Below are 20,240 nucleotides of genomic sequence, written 5' to 3'. Positions count from 1 at the left end.
AGATTGAGCCAGTTGAACACTTAGAAGTTTGCCATAGCCAGATTATTCTTTTGACAGATTTATCTACACTCTTTTGTGAGTTGCATATCTTTGAATTCAATTTAACAAGTGACGAGAATTCTGGTGTTATGGCCCTTACTTGAGTGTAAGCTTGTTATTATATTTAGGGCACATGAGGCATTGATAGAATACTGTATTAAAATCCCTTGTTAGCCTAATCAGTTCAGGTAATTAATTCAAAAGGAACCTTTCATCCCAGCCATCAGGATTTTTGTTTTTAAATGAAATCTTTAATTTAATGGTATGTACCAGACCTGAACATACGATCAGAGTGTGAATTGCCCCAATAACGTAGGAAGCCTTTTTCAGATAATCAAAAATAAGCCCTATGACCTGGTGATTTCATTGTAATGCTTTTGAAAAAGGAGAAATGGTGGTCATGGCTGACATTGAAATTCAAAGTGTCAAGAAGTTGTTTTATGATGAGAATGCCGTCACCCCTGCGAGGCCAAGAAGGCTATTTGTGTGATTTTGGGGAAAGATGCAGAATACCTTGGGGAATAGGCAATAGAATGGTGACATCTTGGCTGGTTTTTGACTCTTGGAACCCTGTCGTGTCTTGTGTTCTCAACTGTGATTTCTGAATAGGCTGCATGGTTTATGAAAAGCTGGGAGAACAGGTCTTTGGCACCACGGGGAAGCTTGTAATCTTCGGAGCCACCTCCCTACAGAACACCGGAGGTAAAAAGAACTTGCTTTTCTAAACATGACTTTAAAGTATGAACAATATTGTCTTTTCTGATTCTGGTGGTTGGGTGGCCTCATGGCCTCATGCATTTTAACATAATTGAAGCAGGATCATTCTCGTGCTGAAATGGCACGTGGAGAGTCAAGCAGAGATGGCAGCCCCTGGTTTAAACTGTGTGGAGGGTCTGAAGCTGGGGTTGCCCTCCTGGAGGCCGGCTGAGAGCAGGCTGGGGACCTTCCTCACGGCTCGCAGCCTGAGCCTCCTGGTCTCCTCTCACGATGTTCTCCTTTTCCCCCAGCAATACTGAGCTACCTCTTCATAGTGAAAAATGAACTGCCCTCTGCCATAAAGTTTCTGATGGGAAAGGAAGAGGCATTTTCGTAAGTTATAAGACCATATTTTATAAGATAATTAAAATGGTTTTAATTTAAATGTGTACTAGCCAAAGTTGTTTCAAGAAAATTACAGAAAGAAAGTTTTACTTAGGTGGTGGTTTCCTTCGTTGCTGTTTCAACAGCAGGTTTCTCTGGAATTATAAGAGCAGAAGCTGGGAGAGCCGTTTGAATGTGAGCCTTTAAAGACATTCATCGGTCATGCTGCCACTGGTGGAGGCTGCATTTTCCCAGGAGCCTGAGATCTATATCTAGTTTCTATGAAATAGAACAAATATCGAGTATTTTAACACAGGAGTGATATGCAAAAAGACCCTAGTCTCTTTCTTAAACAAGGGACATAGCATTTTGGTAGCAAAATTCATGTGAGCCAGCTTTCTTAGCAGTGGTGCTAACCCTGGAGAATCTTGCAACTACGTTTGGTGTATCTGTCACGTTTGACTCCCTCTTGTTTAATAGTTCTTGTCCGACTTAGTTTCTTGTTTTCTTTCAAGGGAGAATCACAGAAGCCAGAGTTCCTAGTGTCCTATCATCAGGATTCAAGGTCAAATACAAGAGATTAGAGAGAAAGCAGCACCCACCTGTGGGGTCTTGTTTTCCAATAATAGTAGCCAAGCAAAACAAAAGGGAATATTCTCTTTAAATAATTGATAAGACAGGTTGTAATCTGACAGGATGCAATGTGTACATTCAGCTTTTGAAACCACATAAATAATTCAAAGGAGGCCACCCGTAGCCAACGGGCAGGAAAAAAATAAACAATGTCCTTCCTTCCTTTGCCTGGGGGAGATAAGACAGTGATTGAGTTAACGTGGGTGACACCTGAGTGATGATAAATCAATAGTAAAAATTAATAATAGTAAAAATCGGTCAAAGTATACCTGGAACCTTGCACTGAAGGGAAGAGTCCTGGTCCCTAATGTGCCCTCTCTGCTTGCCCCTTTCAGGGCCTGGTATGTGGACGGCCGCGTTCTGGTGGTGGTGGTTACCTTCGGCATAATTCTCCCTCTGTGTCTCTTGAAGAACTTAGGTAAAGGAAGATCTTGCCTTTTTTCTAGTCTCTGCAGTGCCTGGATGAAGCAGAAACCTGATAAAAATGAACTTTTCTTTAAGAAAAGTTTTTAAAAAATGACAGCCCTCTGCTGTCACTTGTAGGGTAGAGATTAAGTGGCGATAAGTTACAAGTATTAATCATACTTCACATTAATATGGAATGAGAACACTGGTTGGTGTGTGGCTTCCTAAGCGATCCTGCTAAGCTGTGGAGGGGAGAAGGGAGGTGTCCCACCCCCAGGCTGCTCCTCACAAAGTCCTGCACAGTCGGAGTAGTTCAGTCAGACAAGTAGATTTCCAAGTCTACCATGAAGACAGAAAGGCGCTTACATTCATTCTCAGAAGGCCTATGAATCGCTCCCAAGGGATGCGAGTCTGCCAGTCTCAGTTTCGGTTTCTCACCTCTCTGAAGGGGGGAAAGAAGTGAGGAGGCGAAGGGGTGGGTGCTGCTCAGTCGTGCCCGTCTGGCCTGGCCTTTGCTGTGTGTGCTCGTGTCCAGAGGCTCGTGCCACTGCTGCGGGGGTCTCACGCCCGGGACTGTGGCAGGCTGCCATCTGTCCGGAGCCTCTCAGAGGCATTTCCTTTAGTTCTGGGCGAACTCAAGGCAGACGTTTAGACTCGAGTTTTTCCCAAGGTGATTGCTGACTGTAGTTTTTTGTTTTGTTTCATATGAAAAATACTAAACCTCTTCAGCCATTCTGTAAGATCTACAAGTAGATTAAAAAAAGAAAACTACTGGCATAGAAGCCACAGGGCATAAATATTGCAAAGAAGTAAAAAGCTAACCTTTTCAAACAATAAGGCTTCCCTCTCACTTACCAACTTCACATTTCCCTGTATGGCCCCGGAAGATGACTGGTTAGCCAGAGACGGGTAAGATTCCTCAAGGGAGGAACAACCTAAGACAGGCACAGTCGCAGGGGGGCCATCAGGTGAGAAATTGGGGATCAACAGAGGTGAGGCTTAGAACCTCACCCCCCCTGTTCTGAGAGAAATCTTCTGCATACGTGGATGTTTTATTGCCCTTGTCTAGCTTGGATTAACACATAGTCTGCAGGCACACACCTGATCATCTACATTTGCTCTCTTACAACACTAAACTATGTTTTCTACCTTTATCTTGTATCTACCTACCACTTCAGCATTTTATTAAAATAATAATAATAAAGAGAGAAATGTGGTATCCACATATAAATCAAGTATAAAAACCAAATGAGTATTCATATTTGAACTGACTGTTTAGAGTTCATAATGCATGAGCAAAACCGAAAGTTTCTGTGATGACTGCCCTTGCACTGTTCACTATGTAACTTATTCCTTATGTAAGAATTTGTTCTCCATGTAAGAACTTGTTTGTTATGCCTCAGAAGATTGGAGACTGACGAAAATTAGGCTTGGGGTGGATTAATGATTGTGCATTGAGCATTGACTCCCCTATACAGAATTTTATTGTCCTTAACAACCATTTGATCAATAAATATGAGAGATGCCCTCACAAAAAAAAAAAAAAAAAAAAAAGGACAGACTTCCAATGGTAAAATAAATAAGTAACCGGGATGTAATGTACAGCATAAGGAATATAGTCAAGATATTGTAACAGCTTGGTAGGGTGATAGCTGGAACCTAGAATTATGTATATAAATGTTTTACCACTGTGTTGTACACTTGAAACTAATGTAATGTAATACTGTGCGTCAACTACCCTTCAATAAAAAATAATTATTAAAAAAAAAAAAAAAAAAAAAAGAAAACTACTTAGTTTCCTGGTTTCTGGGTCTGCGTCTAGGCTTTGAGTTTAAGTAGAGAAGAACCGTCCGCCTCAGAGGACAGTGCAGCTCCCCAGAGGCCGCCAAATGCCGGCTTTCTGGAGGTTATGGTGTCAGGCTCTCACAGGCACGCCTGAGGGGCCAGGTAAACATCCCAGATGCTTGTTTATGTCTAGAAAGCACTTCCTCCTCTCTGTGCATGCCCCTCATCTGGAAGGGGGAGAACTGCAGGTGATACTCAGCAGGTGCACAGTAAGTGCATAGTAGGGAATTGTCGTCATGCGGACCAAGGAGTTGGTGGACTTGCCCATAGGAACCCATCAGATTACAGCAGCAGAGACCTGGGGCCGAATTTGGGAGGCTCTTTTTCCTTAGATTCTGGGAATCTAGACTCTCTAGCTTGTCAGGGACAACTGGAATCACAACAAACATGTTTTTACTGAAAGTCACCATTTTTTACAAATATAGTAGGATGATCCCATGATAAGTCTTGCATTCACAGTGGCAAGTATGTGTGTTACCGGGACTCCAAACTATGCTTGAAATCATACATTGAAAAACATGAGGTGATGGATGAAATAATAATGATTTTTTTAACTTTTCTTTAGGGTATCTCGGCTATACTAGTGGGTTTTCCCTGAGCTGTATGGTTTTTTTCCTAATAGTGGTAAGTACTGATAGAAAAGCTTGGTTTTGCTGTGGTGCAATGGCATGTAAGAATCACTCATTATTTGTCTTTATTTGACAAACTCTGCATTTTTTAATGCCAGGTTATCTACAAGAAATTTGAACTTCCCTGCCCCGCTCTAGAGCTGAACTCAACAAGCGCTAATTCCACAGATGCAGACATGTGTACACCAAAGTATGTTACCTTCAATTCAAAGGTAAGTGTCCTTATCCTTCAACTATAAAAAGGAGCATTTTTTAGGGGATTACATTTCTCATACTTGTGATTAAACTGTGCTGAAGGTGTTCATTCTCAAAAGAATACAGAACCACTGCTTCCAAACTCCACAATCCATTTAGAGACCTCCAAGAAATACATAAACATTGTATTTCATGTTCCCTCTTACCCAGTTGTCGTGTAGGAAAATGTTAAGCAAAATCTCTTTCTGGACAATTGTCTCAGCTCTTCTCTTTCTTGTAGATCTTTAAAAAGAGATTAATAAGCCCTTTATCTGTGGCTTACCTGGTGGTGACAGAAAGGAATACCCCAAACTTGTCACTAGTGTGTAATTTTCTCATGTGTGTACTTCTCAGGTTTTCTTATTGTCCATATTCCTGCAGGAATTTGGTTATGACCCTGGTTATGACCAGGAGTGTGGAACAGCCGTAGTGGGCTGTGGGGCCGCCCAGTCTGGGCTTGATCTGCAGGCAGCCCCTCTGGCCCCAAGTGTGTAAACAGGAGGGTCCACTCTCTATCTTAATAGAATATGCCTGATAGAGAGCTTGGGCAGAATCAGAGCATGAGAAATGTTAACTATTCCTTCTTTCGCTGCTGTTGCTTTTCCCATAAGAAGTTACACTGAGTTTGAGAGTTTAAAAAAGTCTCACCTAAGAAAATGAAATCTCTCTCTCATGCTCTCTTACACCTAAGGATACAGCCAGAGTAGTGAGTGTGGAAGTAATTTTCCATCTTTTAAGTCTTATTTGGTGGACCCTGTGCGGAGCAAAGAGTAGTGACAGAGAGGTGGAAGCCCCAGGCGCACCACCCAGCCAGGAGAGCTGCAGGGCCTGTCTGCTGCTTGGGGTTGTGTGAGGACTCGGCAAGAAACACAGGAAAACTTGTGTAACTGGGTAGCACCATGCGAACATGGGCCATGCTCTGCCTGGGGTGTGCAGAACGTGCTCTTGGTGAGCTCAGAGGGAAACTCGTCTGTGCCAAGTGCTAATGTCTCAAGCCAGGTAAGCTTCAAAAAGCTGCTCCTATTTCAGGAATCAAAGCTCTCCTAATAACCGAATAATCCAGGGATTCTGAAGAGCTGTCAGATAAAAAGACAGCTCTGAAACACTGCAGCTATATGGTTTTTAGGGTAAAAATGCCTTTTCTTAATGTTTGTTTGTTTCTTTCTTTCAAATAGACGGTGTACGCTTTACCAACTATTGCATTTGCATTTGTCTGCCACCCATCAGTTCTGCCAATTTACAGTGAGCTTAAAGAGTAAGAGATTTGTTTCATTTTTTTACCTTAATTATTTTATATCCCCTCATTAATAGGCAAGTACTGTACTGAAATTAAGGGGCTCATATAATGAACCACAAGGGCTTGTCACACAGCTTCAGCATCTACTTTCTGACATTCTTGAGCAAGTTCTGTATATTGAGGGGAAGAAAAAGTGCAAGAAAAACCAGAAACTGGTAGTGTATTTGGCCATAAATATGTAAAGTGACCGAGTGTCTGGGCTTTTGCATTTAATTTGGCTTTTCAATTACTGTATTAGGAGAGTCCAGTATTTGTGTTGCTGTGTGTTACTTATGCCCACTTTGCGAGTGGATGAGAATTTCCGATGCCTCTGTAAACTGTCAGATATGTTATGTCTGGTTCACCTATTGGTTTAGGTGGAAAGGCTGGTCAATCAGCAGAAACAGATTAAGGTTAAGACCACAAACTAGACAAGAGAAAAGAATATTGTTGTTCATTTTAAAGTCTTAAGATGATTCTATGAATTTGTTTTTGATAGCTGTTCTAGAGAAAACTAAAGACATAAATTTCCTACTTCTCTTTTCAGCCCCCTGTTCTCAGACTTTACAAAAATAGTCATAATGGCAAAGCCTTAGCTCAGAAAAGTTAATACACTATAGCCTTCTAGTTGCATTTTTGAGGCAAAATTTTGATCTCACTTAGCATTGAATTCTCTCGTGATTCTTCCTCTTTTCTATCTAATTAATGCATGGGTAAATTCTGGAATATCAATGTCCACTTACCTATGTGCAGATCAAATCTACTTTATGATCCTCTGTTTAGGGTGTTTAAATATGTCTTTGGCATTTTTCAGATGTCATAGCCCAGGCTTTAGTTTCTTTTTTTTTTTTTTTTTTTTTTTTTTTTTTTTTTTTTTTTTTAGATAATTATTTTTTATTGAAGGGTAGTTGACACACAGTATTACATTACATTAGTTTCAGGTGTACAACACAGTGATTCAACATTTATATACATGATAATTCTAAGTACCAGCTATCACCATACCAAGTTGTTACAATATTTTGACTATATTCCTTATGCTATACATTACATCCCGGTTGCTTATTTATTTTACAATTGGAAGTGTGTACTTTTTCTTGGTTGCTGTTGTTAGGGCATCTCTCATATTTATTGATCAAATGGTTGTTAACAACAATAAAATTCTGTATAGGGGAGTCAATGCTCAATGCACAATCATTAATCCACCCCAAGCCTAATTTTCGTCAGTCTCCAATCTTCTGAAGCATAACGAACAAGTTCTTATATGGAGAACAAATTCTTACATAGTGACTAAGTTACATGGTGAACAGTACAAGGGCAGTCATCACAGAAACTTTTGGTTTTGCTCATGCATTATGAACTATAAACAGTCAGTTCAAATATGAATACACATTTGATTTTTATACTTGATTTATATGTGGATACCACATTTCTCTCTTTATTATTTTTAATAAGATGCTGAAGTGGTAGGTAGATACAACATAAAGGTAGAAAACATAGTTTAGTGTTGTAAGAGAGCAAATGTAGATGATCAGGTGTGTGCCTGTAGACTATGTGTTAATCCAAGCTAGACAAGGGCAATAAAACATCCACGTATGCAGAAGATTTCTCTCAGAACGGTGGGGTGAGGTTCTAAGCCTCACCTCTGTTGATCCCCAATTTCTCACCTGATGACCCCCCTGCGACTGTGCCTGTCTTAGGTTGTTCCTCCCTTGAGGAATCTTACCCATCTCTGGCTAACCAGTCATCTTCCGGGGCCATACAGGGAAATGTTAAGTTGGTAAGTGAGAGAGAAGCCTTATTGTTTGAAATGGTTAGCTTTTTATTTCTTTGCATATTTATGCCCTGTGGCTTCTATGCCCAGCATTTGTCTTGAGGTATCTTTACCACTTGGAGGAGTTATGATACTCGGTAAATTTGATATGAGGCACGAATTCTATTTAAGAATTCGTTGTAATTAGGAAGAAAGAAGAAAAGCTATAGAAGTAGCAGGCGGGAGAACACATGGGAAGATTGATTATTTCTTTGACATATCTTCTTGTAGAGTAACTTCAGCATGTATAGATTTTAAGCTACTACTTAAATTGCGCACACACATTAACATAATAGGAGTATAGTTACATAACCAAAGCATACCTGTAATTACCAGCCATCTCCAGTGAAACCAAGAAAACCAGTTAGGCACCCTAGGCATTTGTGAAAACTTATCAATGATATGATGGTTATTATCTAACTGAATTTGAGTAGTTTGAGAAAAATCAGACAAATTAAAACAACCCATTCCGCCCAGGCTTTAGTTTCTAATTTTCTCATGTGTGGACTTCTCAGGTTTTCTCGTTTCCCATATTCCTGCAGGAATATGGTTATGACCCTGGTTATGGCCAGGAATGTGGAACGACCGAATGTCGTGACTGTCAGTGGTCTGTCACTGAGCACAGGTCTTGCAGATTAATTATCTGGGCAGTTAAAGGAAGGCCTTAAAGGTTCACCGGAACTCCCGGAGTGGCCGTCCCCTAAGGGGTCGGGCCCCTCGTCGCCACGGCTGTGGCCTCATGGGCGCTTTTCGCTGAGCTGTGCAGACATCCCGGGCATCTCTGGGCTGTTCAGCGGGGAGGCCCGAACCGGAACCGCAGCTTTAGCAAAGGGCAGCTCCACTCGCTCCTGATCTCTGGGACTGCGGGAGCAGCGTGTGAACTGCCGCCTTTCTTCCCGTGCATGTTGAGTGTGGAGATGACATCAAACACAAATATTAAAGGAATACTCTCCGCCCTTTAGATGGGAACCTGATATTCTTTCAAAAGAATGGGGAAGAAACTCCAGGGAGGGTTGTTAGTCCCACGGATCTCTCCCAACACCCACTTGGCATTGAGGAAGTCGTTCTCAGCTGGCGTAACTACAGCTAGCCAGATCTGCTGTGGCCTGATAGGAAGTCCAGTCCATTTTCTCCTGTGTTACTACTGGTGTTTAAATGCAGTATCGTGGCTTTTGATTTGTCACATTCCTTTATCTTTGTTTAGTCGCTCACAGAAGAAGATGCAGATGGTGTCAAATATCTCCTTCTTCGCCATGTTTGTCATGTACCTCCTGACCGCTGTCTTCGGCTACTTGACATTCTATGGTGAGTGGCTTCTGCCAGCACACACGCACAGGTGCATGTCGATGAGCTGGTAAAACTCAGTATCAAAATAGCCTGTGACATGGTAGCCAAGAAGAGCAGCAAACCTATGCATCGATTTTACTGGTCCTCTGCTTAAAGCAAGTGGCCGTCATTCCGTTCCGCATCCATGCAGGCTGCACTGTAGAAAAATTACTGAACAAAGATACTGTCATTTTTTTTCTCCTAATGCTGTCCTTAAAAGAAATTCATTTTATAAAGCATGCCATCTTTACTGAGGGAAAGCTTTGCTAATTGCTGTTGCAAACTGGGTCAAATGCCATTAATAGAAAAGAGAGAGAGAGAGACGGATGTTGGAAGGGAAGGGAGAGCACTTTACCCCAACTCTCCATGTTAATTAAAAATAAGGTGTCCCAGTGTTCCCGGCAAATTGGAGCCCTGTAGAGATTTGAAAGAGTGGCAGAGAAAGTTAAAGGTTAAACCTGAGAGGGCACCAGGTTTCCTTGGTGGTCATTACTGGCCCCTTAAGAGTGGCAGCACCTTCCTCAACTACTTCATCCTCTTACTCAAACTATCCTGCTGCTTTATTTAGCATCTTTCATTATCATTATAATTTGGGACCTGACTTAAATTTGAATACATATATTTCACATTCTTCTCTATTCAATAACATTTCTTTGGAGAACTTTTATTTTTATAAACACAAATGTCTCAAAAAGTTAGACATGTTTAGAGATATTGATTCAGCCTAGAGAGAAGGGCCACCCTGGTTGCGCAGTTGTATTATTAGCATTTTTACAAGCATTGGAGAACATTGTCAAGTGGATCCATAGATTCCACACTTAATTTCTGCACAAAAATGGCGTTTCTGAGTTTCCTGTAGTCGCAGGACGGAGGGTGGGTAAAGGGAGGGGGAGAGAGCTTAGTGTTGGCTGAACAGTCTCATTGTTATCTTTCTTAGGCTATGGTTTTTCTTTAAAAACCCTTCTTTCCCCCCCTGCATATAATGGAATAACAAACCTTTTTATACTCTTAGGTTAAAGAAAAAGGCTCAGCTGTTTTTAAATGGTTAGGAATTTTGAACCAAGGAAATTAGAATATTGAGACTTTTGTTATAACCTATTATAACCTTTATCCAAAACTGAGACCAGTCTGTGGCACAGACTAAAACTAGGGGTCCACACCCAGGACCCTGAGGCTGGTGACGAGAAGCCCTGGGAAGGTGACCCGCGGGCGGCGAGTGACCACTGCGAGAGGCACCCACACGTGCCCGCTGCTGCCCGGCACCCTGTAGCCCTGGCTGTCTTTGAAATAACACTTCCTGAAGTTCAGAGCTGAGACAGAGTCCAGGGTGGCACATAAGCTAAATACTTTTTTTAAATAAGAGAAACATGCATGGGAGAGAATTATTTACTGATGTGGTTGAGTTCCATTCATGCCTCTGCCTCTGGGCCACCAGGAGCTGAGTTTTAAGAGGTTACTTTAGGGGAGGCTGTGAGTGGCCTGCCGCCCTCCCAGCGAGACTGCAGCCGCGTGGGGGCGGCCCCCGGCGGGCGTGGGGGGGCTTCCTGCGGGCTGCTGGCTTCCAGTCCCACTCGCTCCCGCTGTGATCTGGTGTGAACTAGCATCCCGTTCTGCGCGTCTTCTCCTGGCGATGGTCTGGGTCCCTGTGGGCACTTCTCTGTGGCTGGTGGGACGCGTCTTTGCAACCTTCTGAGTCGTTGTAACAGATGCGTCAGTACCCACGACATTGCTTCCCTGCCCCGCCCCCACCTCAGAGAGTGTGCTGTCGGACCTCCTGCACAAGTACCAGAGCAGAGACGTCCTCATCCTGTGCGTGCGGCTGGCCGTCATCGTCGCTGTCATCCTCACAGTGCCCGTGCTGTTCTTCACGGTGGGTGGGAGGCTTCGCGCCTCCGCCTGCCCCCAGGCCCCGAGCAGGGAGCAGCTGTGTGGTGACTTCCCCGTGTCCCTGAAACTGCACCAGGGACAGGTCCCAGACGTGGCCGGCAAATCAGAAAGGGTGGGGTCGGTGAGATGGGGTGCATCTTTGTTCTGATGGCTCTGCCCCTCTGCAGAGAAATGCAGGTGGGATGGATGCTTGGATCTTGATCACGCATGGGGGGTGTAGGAGGGCCGGGAGAGAACACTCGGCCGCAGTAGCAGAGAAAGGACCTCCTGTTCATAAACTAGGGCATTTCCGTCTGAAGTCAAAGCCTCCTCCCTCCGCCACGCCATCTGTGGGTTCACTGGGTGCCGCCGAGCTCTCCGTGAGGCCCTCTGTGCTGGTCATCAGCCTCTGTGGAGCCATTACGGAATCTGCTTCCTTCCCCACAGGTCCGTTCGTCTTTATTTGAACTGGCTAAGAAAACAAAGTTTAACTTATGCCATCACACCGTGGTTACCTTCATGCTCTTGGTCATCCTCAACTTGCTGGTGATCTTCATTCCATCCATGAAGGATATTTTTGGGGTCATAGGTACGGCTTTCTGAAACGCTTGCCCTTCTGCAGGCATTTAAGAAGCTAAAATTTCACATTAACAGCTTCATTTTTCTCCCTCATTTTACAGGCGTGACATCTGCTAATGTGCTAATTTTCATTCTACCTTCATCTCTGTATTTAAAAATTACAAACCAGGATGGAGATAAAGGAACTCAGAGAATGTGGGTATGTCTCTGGCCGCTCCGGCTTTCCCTGCAGGCTCACCTGCATCCCCCTGGCAGCCTGTGCCCCCAGCACCACTTTCAGAGGCTTGGGGGCAGGCAAACGTCCTGTGGTTCCCCTGTGGGAGATTTAAACGCGATTTCAGAAACTACCCCACGAGGTGCAGCCTTGTTCTCTGGTGCCCCTCAGCTTCAGCTCTTAGAGCAGTGCCCGGAGAGGGGCCCCTAGGAGTGCAGCCTTCCAAGTCTGCGATTCTGGTCACGAAGCTCCTCCCTGCAGCCCAGGAGTGTGTGGTGCCTGCGCTAAAATGGCTGAATTAGCCTAAAGACTGATTTCAACGAAATGCTTTGGAGCCACAGACCTGGATCCAGACGCTCCCTTGCCATATGGGATTCTTGTTCCCAGGCCTGGTGGTGTTCAGGGGCACCTTGAAGGTGGGGCCCAGACAGGAAGGCGGGGAGAGGAGGCTGCTGTGTGAGCTCCTTCTGGGGCACTGCTTTGCTCGGCCCGGAGGAGGCTTCCCAGATGGCTGAGCCGTGGCCAACACGGCCCCGCGTCAGCAGCCCAGAGCAGAGCTGTAGGCAGGAGCGCTGTCGTCCAGGAGGTGCCGCACTCATGCTGCTGCCAGAGCAGCTCCTCCATCATCAGGATTGTCCCTGAAGCCATGAATCCCAAATCCTTCCAAGGCGGCCCAGAGAGGAAGGAGCAGCCACCCGACACGCAGTGAAATATACTGAGTGCATCTGAAAACGGTGGCGGCCCATTGCCCATGCGTTCTCCAGGCTGAGCCCCGCACCCCGCACAGCTGGGGGTGGGCTCTGTGGAGAGCGTGAGACGGGGGTCCCTGTGGTGCCAGACTAGCTCAGACGCTCTCCGTCCCCCAGGCCTCCCACTCTCCTGATGCTCTGCCCTCTCTTGGCAAAGTGCTCGTTGGGCACTGCCATGCCAGGCAGTGTATAATCCCGTGTTCTCCCAATTCTGGGTTTAGTAACCTTTGAAGTAATTTAGACGCTTCCCATTTCATTTAATCAAGTCTACTTTGCTTTTATATATTTTTTCCCACTTTTTTCAAGAAAAAATGCTCCCTGCCAGTGGTAACCCAGGTTAGTTGGTGAAGAACAGCAGAATGGTCTGTATGTTTGCCAAGGCCATTCTTTTTTCAGCTGTGATCTTAGTTTCAAAGAAGTAAGAATACCCATCCACCTATAGGATGGATTCGCTCCAAGGCGACCGTGAGGTCAGAGAGTGTAGACCGTGACCGCATAGCTTGTTCCTGTCTTCCCATCTTTAGAGAATCAGATTCATATGATTTTAGGAAGATCCTCAGAGGTCAGCAATGGTCATGATGAACCCCAAATACAAGGGGACACAGAAGGAGAGGGAAGCATCTCTGTTTCTCCCTGGGTGTCTGTGGACAATGTCTGCTCTGCTGTAAGTAACTTGTGCCTTCCTGTCGCTGCAGGCTGCCCTCTTCCTTGGTCTCGGGCTGCTGTTCTCCCTCGTCAGCATCCCCCTGGTCATCTACGACTGGGCCTTGTCCGGCGGGGACGAGGGCCACTGAGACCAGCTGAGGGAGAGAACGTTCCGGTCTCCTGCCCAGTCAGGTGGCCACACATCAGCCGCTGTCATCCCTTTTGCAAGTTTACAGAAGTGAACAGAAATATATCAGATACTTAACGTGGAATAGCACGTTGGTAGCAAAACAGACCTGTTTCTATAATTCTTCATGTCCCTCTAATATCTGAGATCAATTTAAGGATTGTGGATTTTATTTTTCCAAATTTCATGTGATCGTATTTCCCGGTACTTTCCACCGTCGGTCATTTTTCACTCTCCTCTTTCATGACTTTGTGGTCTCTTAGAACTTTGAAACATGATCATCCTTATGTTTGTTTATGATACATCTGGATTCTGAAATAATTTTCCTACCAATGTTCAACTCATATTATCCGTACCTTTTTAGAAGAGAAAATCTTGAATTGTATATATTTATTTTGCTTTACAGAGAAAAAGTTTCGTAGATAATTTGCCTATTTTGGTTAACACAGCACACAGCATAATCACAGGAGAGTCACAGGGCTTGTGCCACTGCTGGGTCAGAACTGCCCAGTACTCGAGGCGGCTCTGATGGCCTGGCGGCCACGCTCCGCTCTCCAAAAGACCTTCTCTGACGGGCGCACTCAGCTGCGACGGGGGTGAGAATGATTTCTTACCGTGGTAAATACAGTAAACCAAATATTTTGGTGATCTAGCAAATGAAGTTTCGTTTCGCTCTTGGCAAATTGTTGCTCTGATCTGAGTCAACTCCTTCTGACGGGGAACTTCGTGACAAGCTGAGAAGCCAGGGGCTGCAGAACAGGGCGTTCACGAGCCCAGGGAAACACTCGTAAGGCAGACGGCCTACAGCCCTGCACCTGTACGGTGCAAGGGGGACGTTCTTTCAGATTATCAACCCAGCAGCTTTTACACATGTCCACCAGCCTTTGCACAGAGAATAATGTGTATCTAGCCAAGGATGATCGAGGATAAGTAATTCCTGTTTTATATTGGGTACTTTGTGGGAGGTCTGTACAAGACTTGTTTTATATCTATGAATTTAGGTTATTGCAAATACAAGATTTTTGTACCTTAAATAAGCCTGATTCCTATTTCTTCTCCATTAACAACCCATCCAGAGTCTTGAGAGAAAAAAAGAACCCTCAGAGACCGAGTGTGAGAGCTTGTGAGATTCCTGTGCACGTCCTTCCCCCACAGGGGACTTCGGTGCTCAGCTCTTTCCTCTTCTCTCCCTTAGCAGGTGCGGGCCCTCCCACCCACCTGGCAGGACCCTCACAGGAGGACAGAGCTGCCCCACACTCTTACCCACCTCTCCTAAAGGGGTGAAGGAAACTACACAGAAACTGAAAAAGCAGAGAGCTGGGGACGAAGTGTAGCTTGGAAAGGAATGGGGAACAGTAAAGAAATCTCAGAATTGCATCCCTCCAACTAGACCACACCTCTGATTGGACTTCCTGCATCGCAGTCGGGAGTGTGCGGGCCTCATGATCTGGTCTCTGAAAACAGGACTTGTGTCTTTTCTGTATTCTGGTTGAACTTCAACACGGTAAGTTCGCAGAGCACAGATTTCTTATCCAGAGAGAAGTAGAATCTAACCACAGACCCTCGGAACATGGATCTGTCCCTCCCTTTACACACTAATGCCCCAAGGCAAAGGCAGGCTTCAGGCACCTTGCTGTGACCCTGGTGGAGAAAAAGGAAATGTTATTTCCTGTATTGCTTGGTGGGATCATTGGAACTCTTAAAGGGATGCTCCAGAATTATATCCACATTAGGTCAGAGTTCAGGCATTTAGATGTGAACACCTACCTGTGAATACCTAAACTAGTGAACTTACAGCCACCCCTGTCCTTTCCAGCAGCGTTGTTCATATTAGATGTGCAAGGAAAGGAGGGAAACAGCAAGGACGTCGGTCAGCCGGAGGCCTGTCTAGACTGAGTGAGGAGAGAGCCAGGCTCCCCGCTGACACACAATCACCTAGTCTGTAAGCTACCATCCATTTTCCTCGTTAACGTACAATAGTTCATTTTACACACACAGTCGGTTTAGGAAATTATCATTAGCTCTTGGGATGGGTAGTGATATTTTTGCATCTCTGGATCTTAAGTGTCAATATTTTTTATTATAATTTAAAACATTTATTTGGAGGAGGCACATTGTCATATATGTCTAATACCAGGGGTTTTAAAAATCTTTGTATGTTTAAGTTTATTGTGGACTGAATGTAATGGATCCTACTGTTGCTTGTCAAATACCACTGATTAATTATTTGTAGGGGATTGGCTGTGAAGTAGCTCTTATTCTTCTTGTTCAGAATAGTGCACTGGTAGCTAAAAATACAAGTATCACAGATGTTAGGTAGAATTTAAACAACACATTCAAGCCCTGTAGACGTTCTCCTGCTGAGTTAGTGGGCTTGAGAACCACGTTCCCTGGCGAACCCTTAGGCAGACAGGACCCTGTGAGCAGTGCCAGCTTCGCACTCAGGGTCCAGAACTGCTCTCTAGGGCATCGCCCACTCTAATCTACTTAGTATTACTTACTGGAAGTGGGGATAATAGAGTGTGTATAGGAATGACATATAGTCATGTCAAGCATGCAATCCCATTTATGAGCAGGTCATTTTGTAAAATTGTCTGTAGTTTGCAACCTGGATGTATTTTCCTTCAGGGACCAGGCTATGCATGGTTTCTAGGCCCCTAGACCGGCTGGGCAAGGTGGTGGCGCAAGAGCTCAGCTGCAGTAGGACAGCACAGCAGGCTTCCAAAGAGCCACTAAACAACGTCACCTCCTGCTGGCTGGGGGGTGTTCAGAGCTGCCCGTTAAGTTGTTACTGGAACTTGAACTGCCCCTCCCGGCAATACGCCACCTGCTGGACGGTGGGGGTAGAGTCGTCACCCGTTAGAGGGACCAGATGGCCTGAGGGAGGGTCTCCAGCAAAGGAAGGATGGGCCAGGCCACTGGGGAGCGAGGTGGTGGGAGGAGGGCAGCGGAGGACGTGCTGTGAGCTGCCAGGGCCAGTCCTCAGCTGGCGCCCTTCTCTCCTCGGGGGGTCTCTGGCTTCTGCCCTACAGTTGTCTGCCCGCTGCAGAAAGGGGTTGCTGCATAGCTTCTCCCATGTGCCAGCCACTGAGGCCAGCACAGCACTTCTAGTGGGTTTCCTGCTAGTAGACCGGGGTTTAACCACCCGGTAATCAGTCGTCAAGAGGTTAGAAAAGCTCTCTACCCACCTCCCTTTCTTCCATTTGAAAACCGTGCTGAGAAAGGCACACATGGGTGTTGGTCACAGGGCTTGGGATGTACAAAGGGCTGTGTAGGATTCCTCGGTATTTCAGAGGACCCCTCTGGCCGTTAACCCAGAGCCAACTTCTTTCTGGAGTTGGACTTAAGCCTCTAACCAGCGGTTCTCAAAGTGTGGTCCCAGACTGGCTGTGTCAGCATCTGCAGGGCTTGCTGGACTGCAGACTCGTTCTCGGGCCCCCCACCCCGCCGACCAGTGAATCAGCCGTCGGGGTGGAGGCGACGCAGCCTGAACAAGGCCCCTGGTGGTCTTGATGCACACCAGGTTTGAGAACCGCACTAAGTTCGTCTCCTCTTTCCTCCGTTGGGCCTGCCTCAGGGTGGCTCTCGGAAAGGCAGGCCGCCTGTGCCCCGCCCGGTGTAGCTTGAAGCTGAGGCATGATAAGGGTGCATTTTTGAAACTGAAGAAATGGAAATGAGGTGGTTTTAGTTCAGATTTTGTTTGTTTAGAGGAATGAAACTAAAATACCCTTTGTAAATGTACCCTAGGAGGAAACGGTTCCCGCCAGGTGTGCCCCAGGTGTGTGCCGTCTGGTGATCAGGCAGCCCTTCTTACAGGGAGTCCCCCACTGAGGTCTGCTCGCACCAGCGTTTGCACACTCGGCGACAAGGGTGGAGGCTGGTGGAGGCTGCTGGGGGGCAGGAGGTCGCGGTGGGATCCCACACTGGGTTTCATGCCTTAGAGCAGAAGCCGTTGGTCTCCCTCTGTTGATCACTTATAGATGGCTTCAGGCTTAAAAAACTTGACATGATTTCTCCATTCTAGTTCACAGTAAACTTCTAGCTACTTGCAGAATAAAGATACAAACTGTGTCACTTAGCAATACAGTAGTTTTCCTTCGGGAAGGTAGATCTGAGAATCCTACGGCACCAGAACATGCTTCCTCTAAATACACACAGTGAATTATTTATAGTGACATAAAGCTTTCGGATACAAATTGGGGATGGAGTGGCTAACAACTGAAAAATATCACTAAATCTACCAGGGAAGGTTCTTGAAAAACATGCAAAAGTCACAAGGCTCAGACATTCTCCTTTAGGGTTTTCAGAGGAAGGGCTGTAAAACTGGGCCCATCTGTGCACAGGCTTGAATTTGTGTTTTTAAAAGGAAGAATCTATGCAGCTGAGGTTTACTGTAGGAAATAGTTCATTTGTAAAAATGCTGTAAATAAATAGGAGGCTGTATATTTTTGCAGTTGTTGATCACACAGAAATAGAAGTCTCTAGTATCTGCCAATCGAGAATACATGTTTTTGTAGATATTGGTGAGTTTGTTTGGGAATTAGAAAACTGACATTCTCTCCCAGATAACAGTTCTCTCAGTGTTAACTTGGAACCTAAAACTCATACTTGTTTAGAAAGAGAAATATCTGGGAAATAGTTGTGTTGATTTCTTATAGTGGTATTAAGATCAATTATTTAAAAGATAGTTCTCTGAGCTACAAATATAAGGAGTATTTAGACCCAAATTATTGTCATAGAGAAATAGGTACACGCAAAATGACAAACTGTGTCTTCATTATGCTCTTCCACTGTTCACTCTGATGCCACTACACGGTATTCATGAAAACAGAAGTTGGGGAGGAGAATTTTTTTTCCAAGATTAAATTGCTGCAATTCCCAAACTTTGAAAGGGTGGGAAGGTGGGGGGAAACTTGAACATTAACCATGAGCACAAATTTGAGGGGGAAAAAAGAAAGAACCATTATTTCATCAAAAACTTTTGAAAGTCTTGCATGTCTGTCTTTTATTTTCAGTGTTGACGTCAACATATTGTCTTAAGTATTTTTTCTCAGAACACCTGAATCTTGATCACTGGTATGTAATCCACTCTCTAGAGTCTAGTGTATTTTACATTTCATTATTGTAAAACCTTGTAAATGAATTTCAGATGGGTAATTTAAGTGAGTCACAAGTCACAAAACTTGGCTGTTCATGATTAATCAAATAGAGGTTTTTTTCCCCAGGATGTGGTATAAATAAATGTAAGAAGTTCTGTTCTATAACTGCTCTGTTAGCATAGTTTTTAAACATTAAAAATGTGAACTTATGAATTTTGTATTCATTCTTTCTGGATGCAATACTAAAAAGGGTGCATTTGGGTACCATATGCACTGTGCAGGACTGGGGACAGTGCTGCGCACATTTGTCAGTATTCTGAAACACTAAGTTTGTGGAAGCTTATATTTAAGTGCCCAAACTTTAGAAAATATTTCTGGTAGAAATCTATCTGGTCTGAAACATTACATATTTGTCCATTGTTCATAATCAGAGTAGGCTGAACATATTTTCTTTTTAAACTCAGGTTCATCTTTATGAATGTCTGTCTCTGATCTGTGGATAGTTGGGACTCTAGTCTTCCTGTGCCCACTTGCAGCCACCCATAAAATAATCTCTCAGGGCTTCCCCCCATTTCTCCAGGAACTACTGAGAAAGGTCCGGCAGCCTCATCTCTTCTTCGTCCATTGCCAGCTCCATGACCTTAGGAAAGTCTCACCGGTCAGTTGGCTGAAGTCTGATAACCAAATTCTCTCTGTGGCTGGGGTTAGCGTGCGAACAAGCCGGGCCTTCCAGGTGCGGCCGCGTGTGAAGCCCTGACTCCCTGAGCGGCCCCGGTGGGTGACCCACCCTGCTGACTATGCAGGCATGTGCCTGACACTGTGTGTAGCTCCTTATTCATGAAAGAGCAAGTAAGAGGTTTTAAAACATTTCAAAGGAGAATTCAAAGAACAGACACAGATATGAAGCAATCAAGAATGCTGAAATGAACGCTAACATGCAAAACTGGCCTCTACGGGGGGAACCAACTGCATTTCCACCAGCAGAATTCATTTGCTCCTCTGGGCCAGTAGTCATTTCTCCATCAGTTTTCTACAATTCACAGGGTTATAAAATAGCTCAAAGACAAAAAAAAAAAAAAAAAAGGAAATTCATATAGAATCAGATAACCCAGAAAGGACATCTAGTAATCTATGGAAAGTACACCCAATAGCATATTTAGCCTCTTCCAAAGTCTTTCCAATTATCCAATAACTTCCTTTTCTGTGACCATAAAAATCTCAAAGATTATTCTTGATCATAAAAAAAGGCTGTTCTCATTAGGTTTGGCCTGAGGATTCGTATAGGTGCAGCAAGTGTACGTTAACCACTTGGGTTTGCTTTGCAAACCGAGAGCCACGCATGGTTCAAAAGCTCCTGGAAAGGCCTGTCATCTGCAAGCTCAAGCCGAGGAAAGTCGGCCCAAGGAACTCCACGCTATTTCACTGTCTATAAACTTCGGTGGCTTCCTGTCTACCTGAGTTCCCCCGTACTTGCCACGGCTGCTGGCCTGCCGGGAGGTGCCCTTCCTAACCCCTTGTAAGGGTAGTACTAGGCAGTTTTCCTGGGATGGCTTTGTGGGTGTCGGCTCTGGAAGTAAACCAACCTTTGTTCCAGTTGTTTGACCTGATGAAATTAGCATCA

The 20,240-nt window shown here is 44.8% G+C and overlaps 1 protein-coding gene across 4 annotated transcripts in view; it reads left to right on the top strand.

The window, feature by feature from the left end:
* The window catches only part of SLC38A1 (solute carrier family 38 member 1), a 56,213-nt gene extending 37,385 nt beyond the window's left edge, over positions 1-18,828 (top strand). For all 4 annotated transcript variants that reach the window (XM_036889484.2, XM_057491676.1, XM_036889482.2 and 1 more), the window contains 11 exons: positions 649-741; positions 1,047-1,128; positions 2,088-2,170; positions 4,568-4,626; positions 4,730-4,843; positions 6,041-6,120; positions 9,159-9,259; positions 11,035-11,150; positions 11,594-11,735; positions 11,827-11,924; positions 13,384-18,828. In XM_036889484.2, the coding sequence (XP_036745379.2) occupies positions 649-741; positions 1,047-1,128; positions 2,088-2,170; positions 4,568-4,626; positions 4,730-4,843; positions 6,041-6,120; positions 9,159-9,259; positions 11,035-11,150; positions 11,594-11,735; positions 11,827-11,924; positions 13,384-13,482 (1,067 nt within the window). In that variant the 3' untranslated portion in view covers positions 13,483-18,828. The remainder of the gene's footprint in view (positions 1-648; positions 742-1,046; positions 1,129-2,087; positions 2,171-4,567; positions 4,627-4,729; positions 4,844-6,040; positions 6,121-9,158; positions 9,260-11,034; positions 11,151-11,593; positions 11,736-11,826; positions 11,925-13,383) is intronic.
* Positions 18,829-20,240: the final 1,412 nt, after the last annotated feature.

Source organism: Manis pentadactyla, chromosome 14, assembly GCF_030020395.1.
Source record: "Manis pentadactyla isolate mManPen7 chromosome 14, mManPen7.hap1, whole genome shotgun sequence".
Taxonomy (NCBI): Eukaryota; Metazoa; Chordata; class Mammalia; order Pholidota; family Manidae; genus Manis; species Manis pentadactyla.
This window is presented reverse-complemented; position numbering and strand designations above follow the sequence as displayed.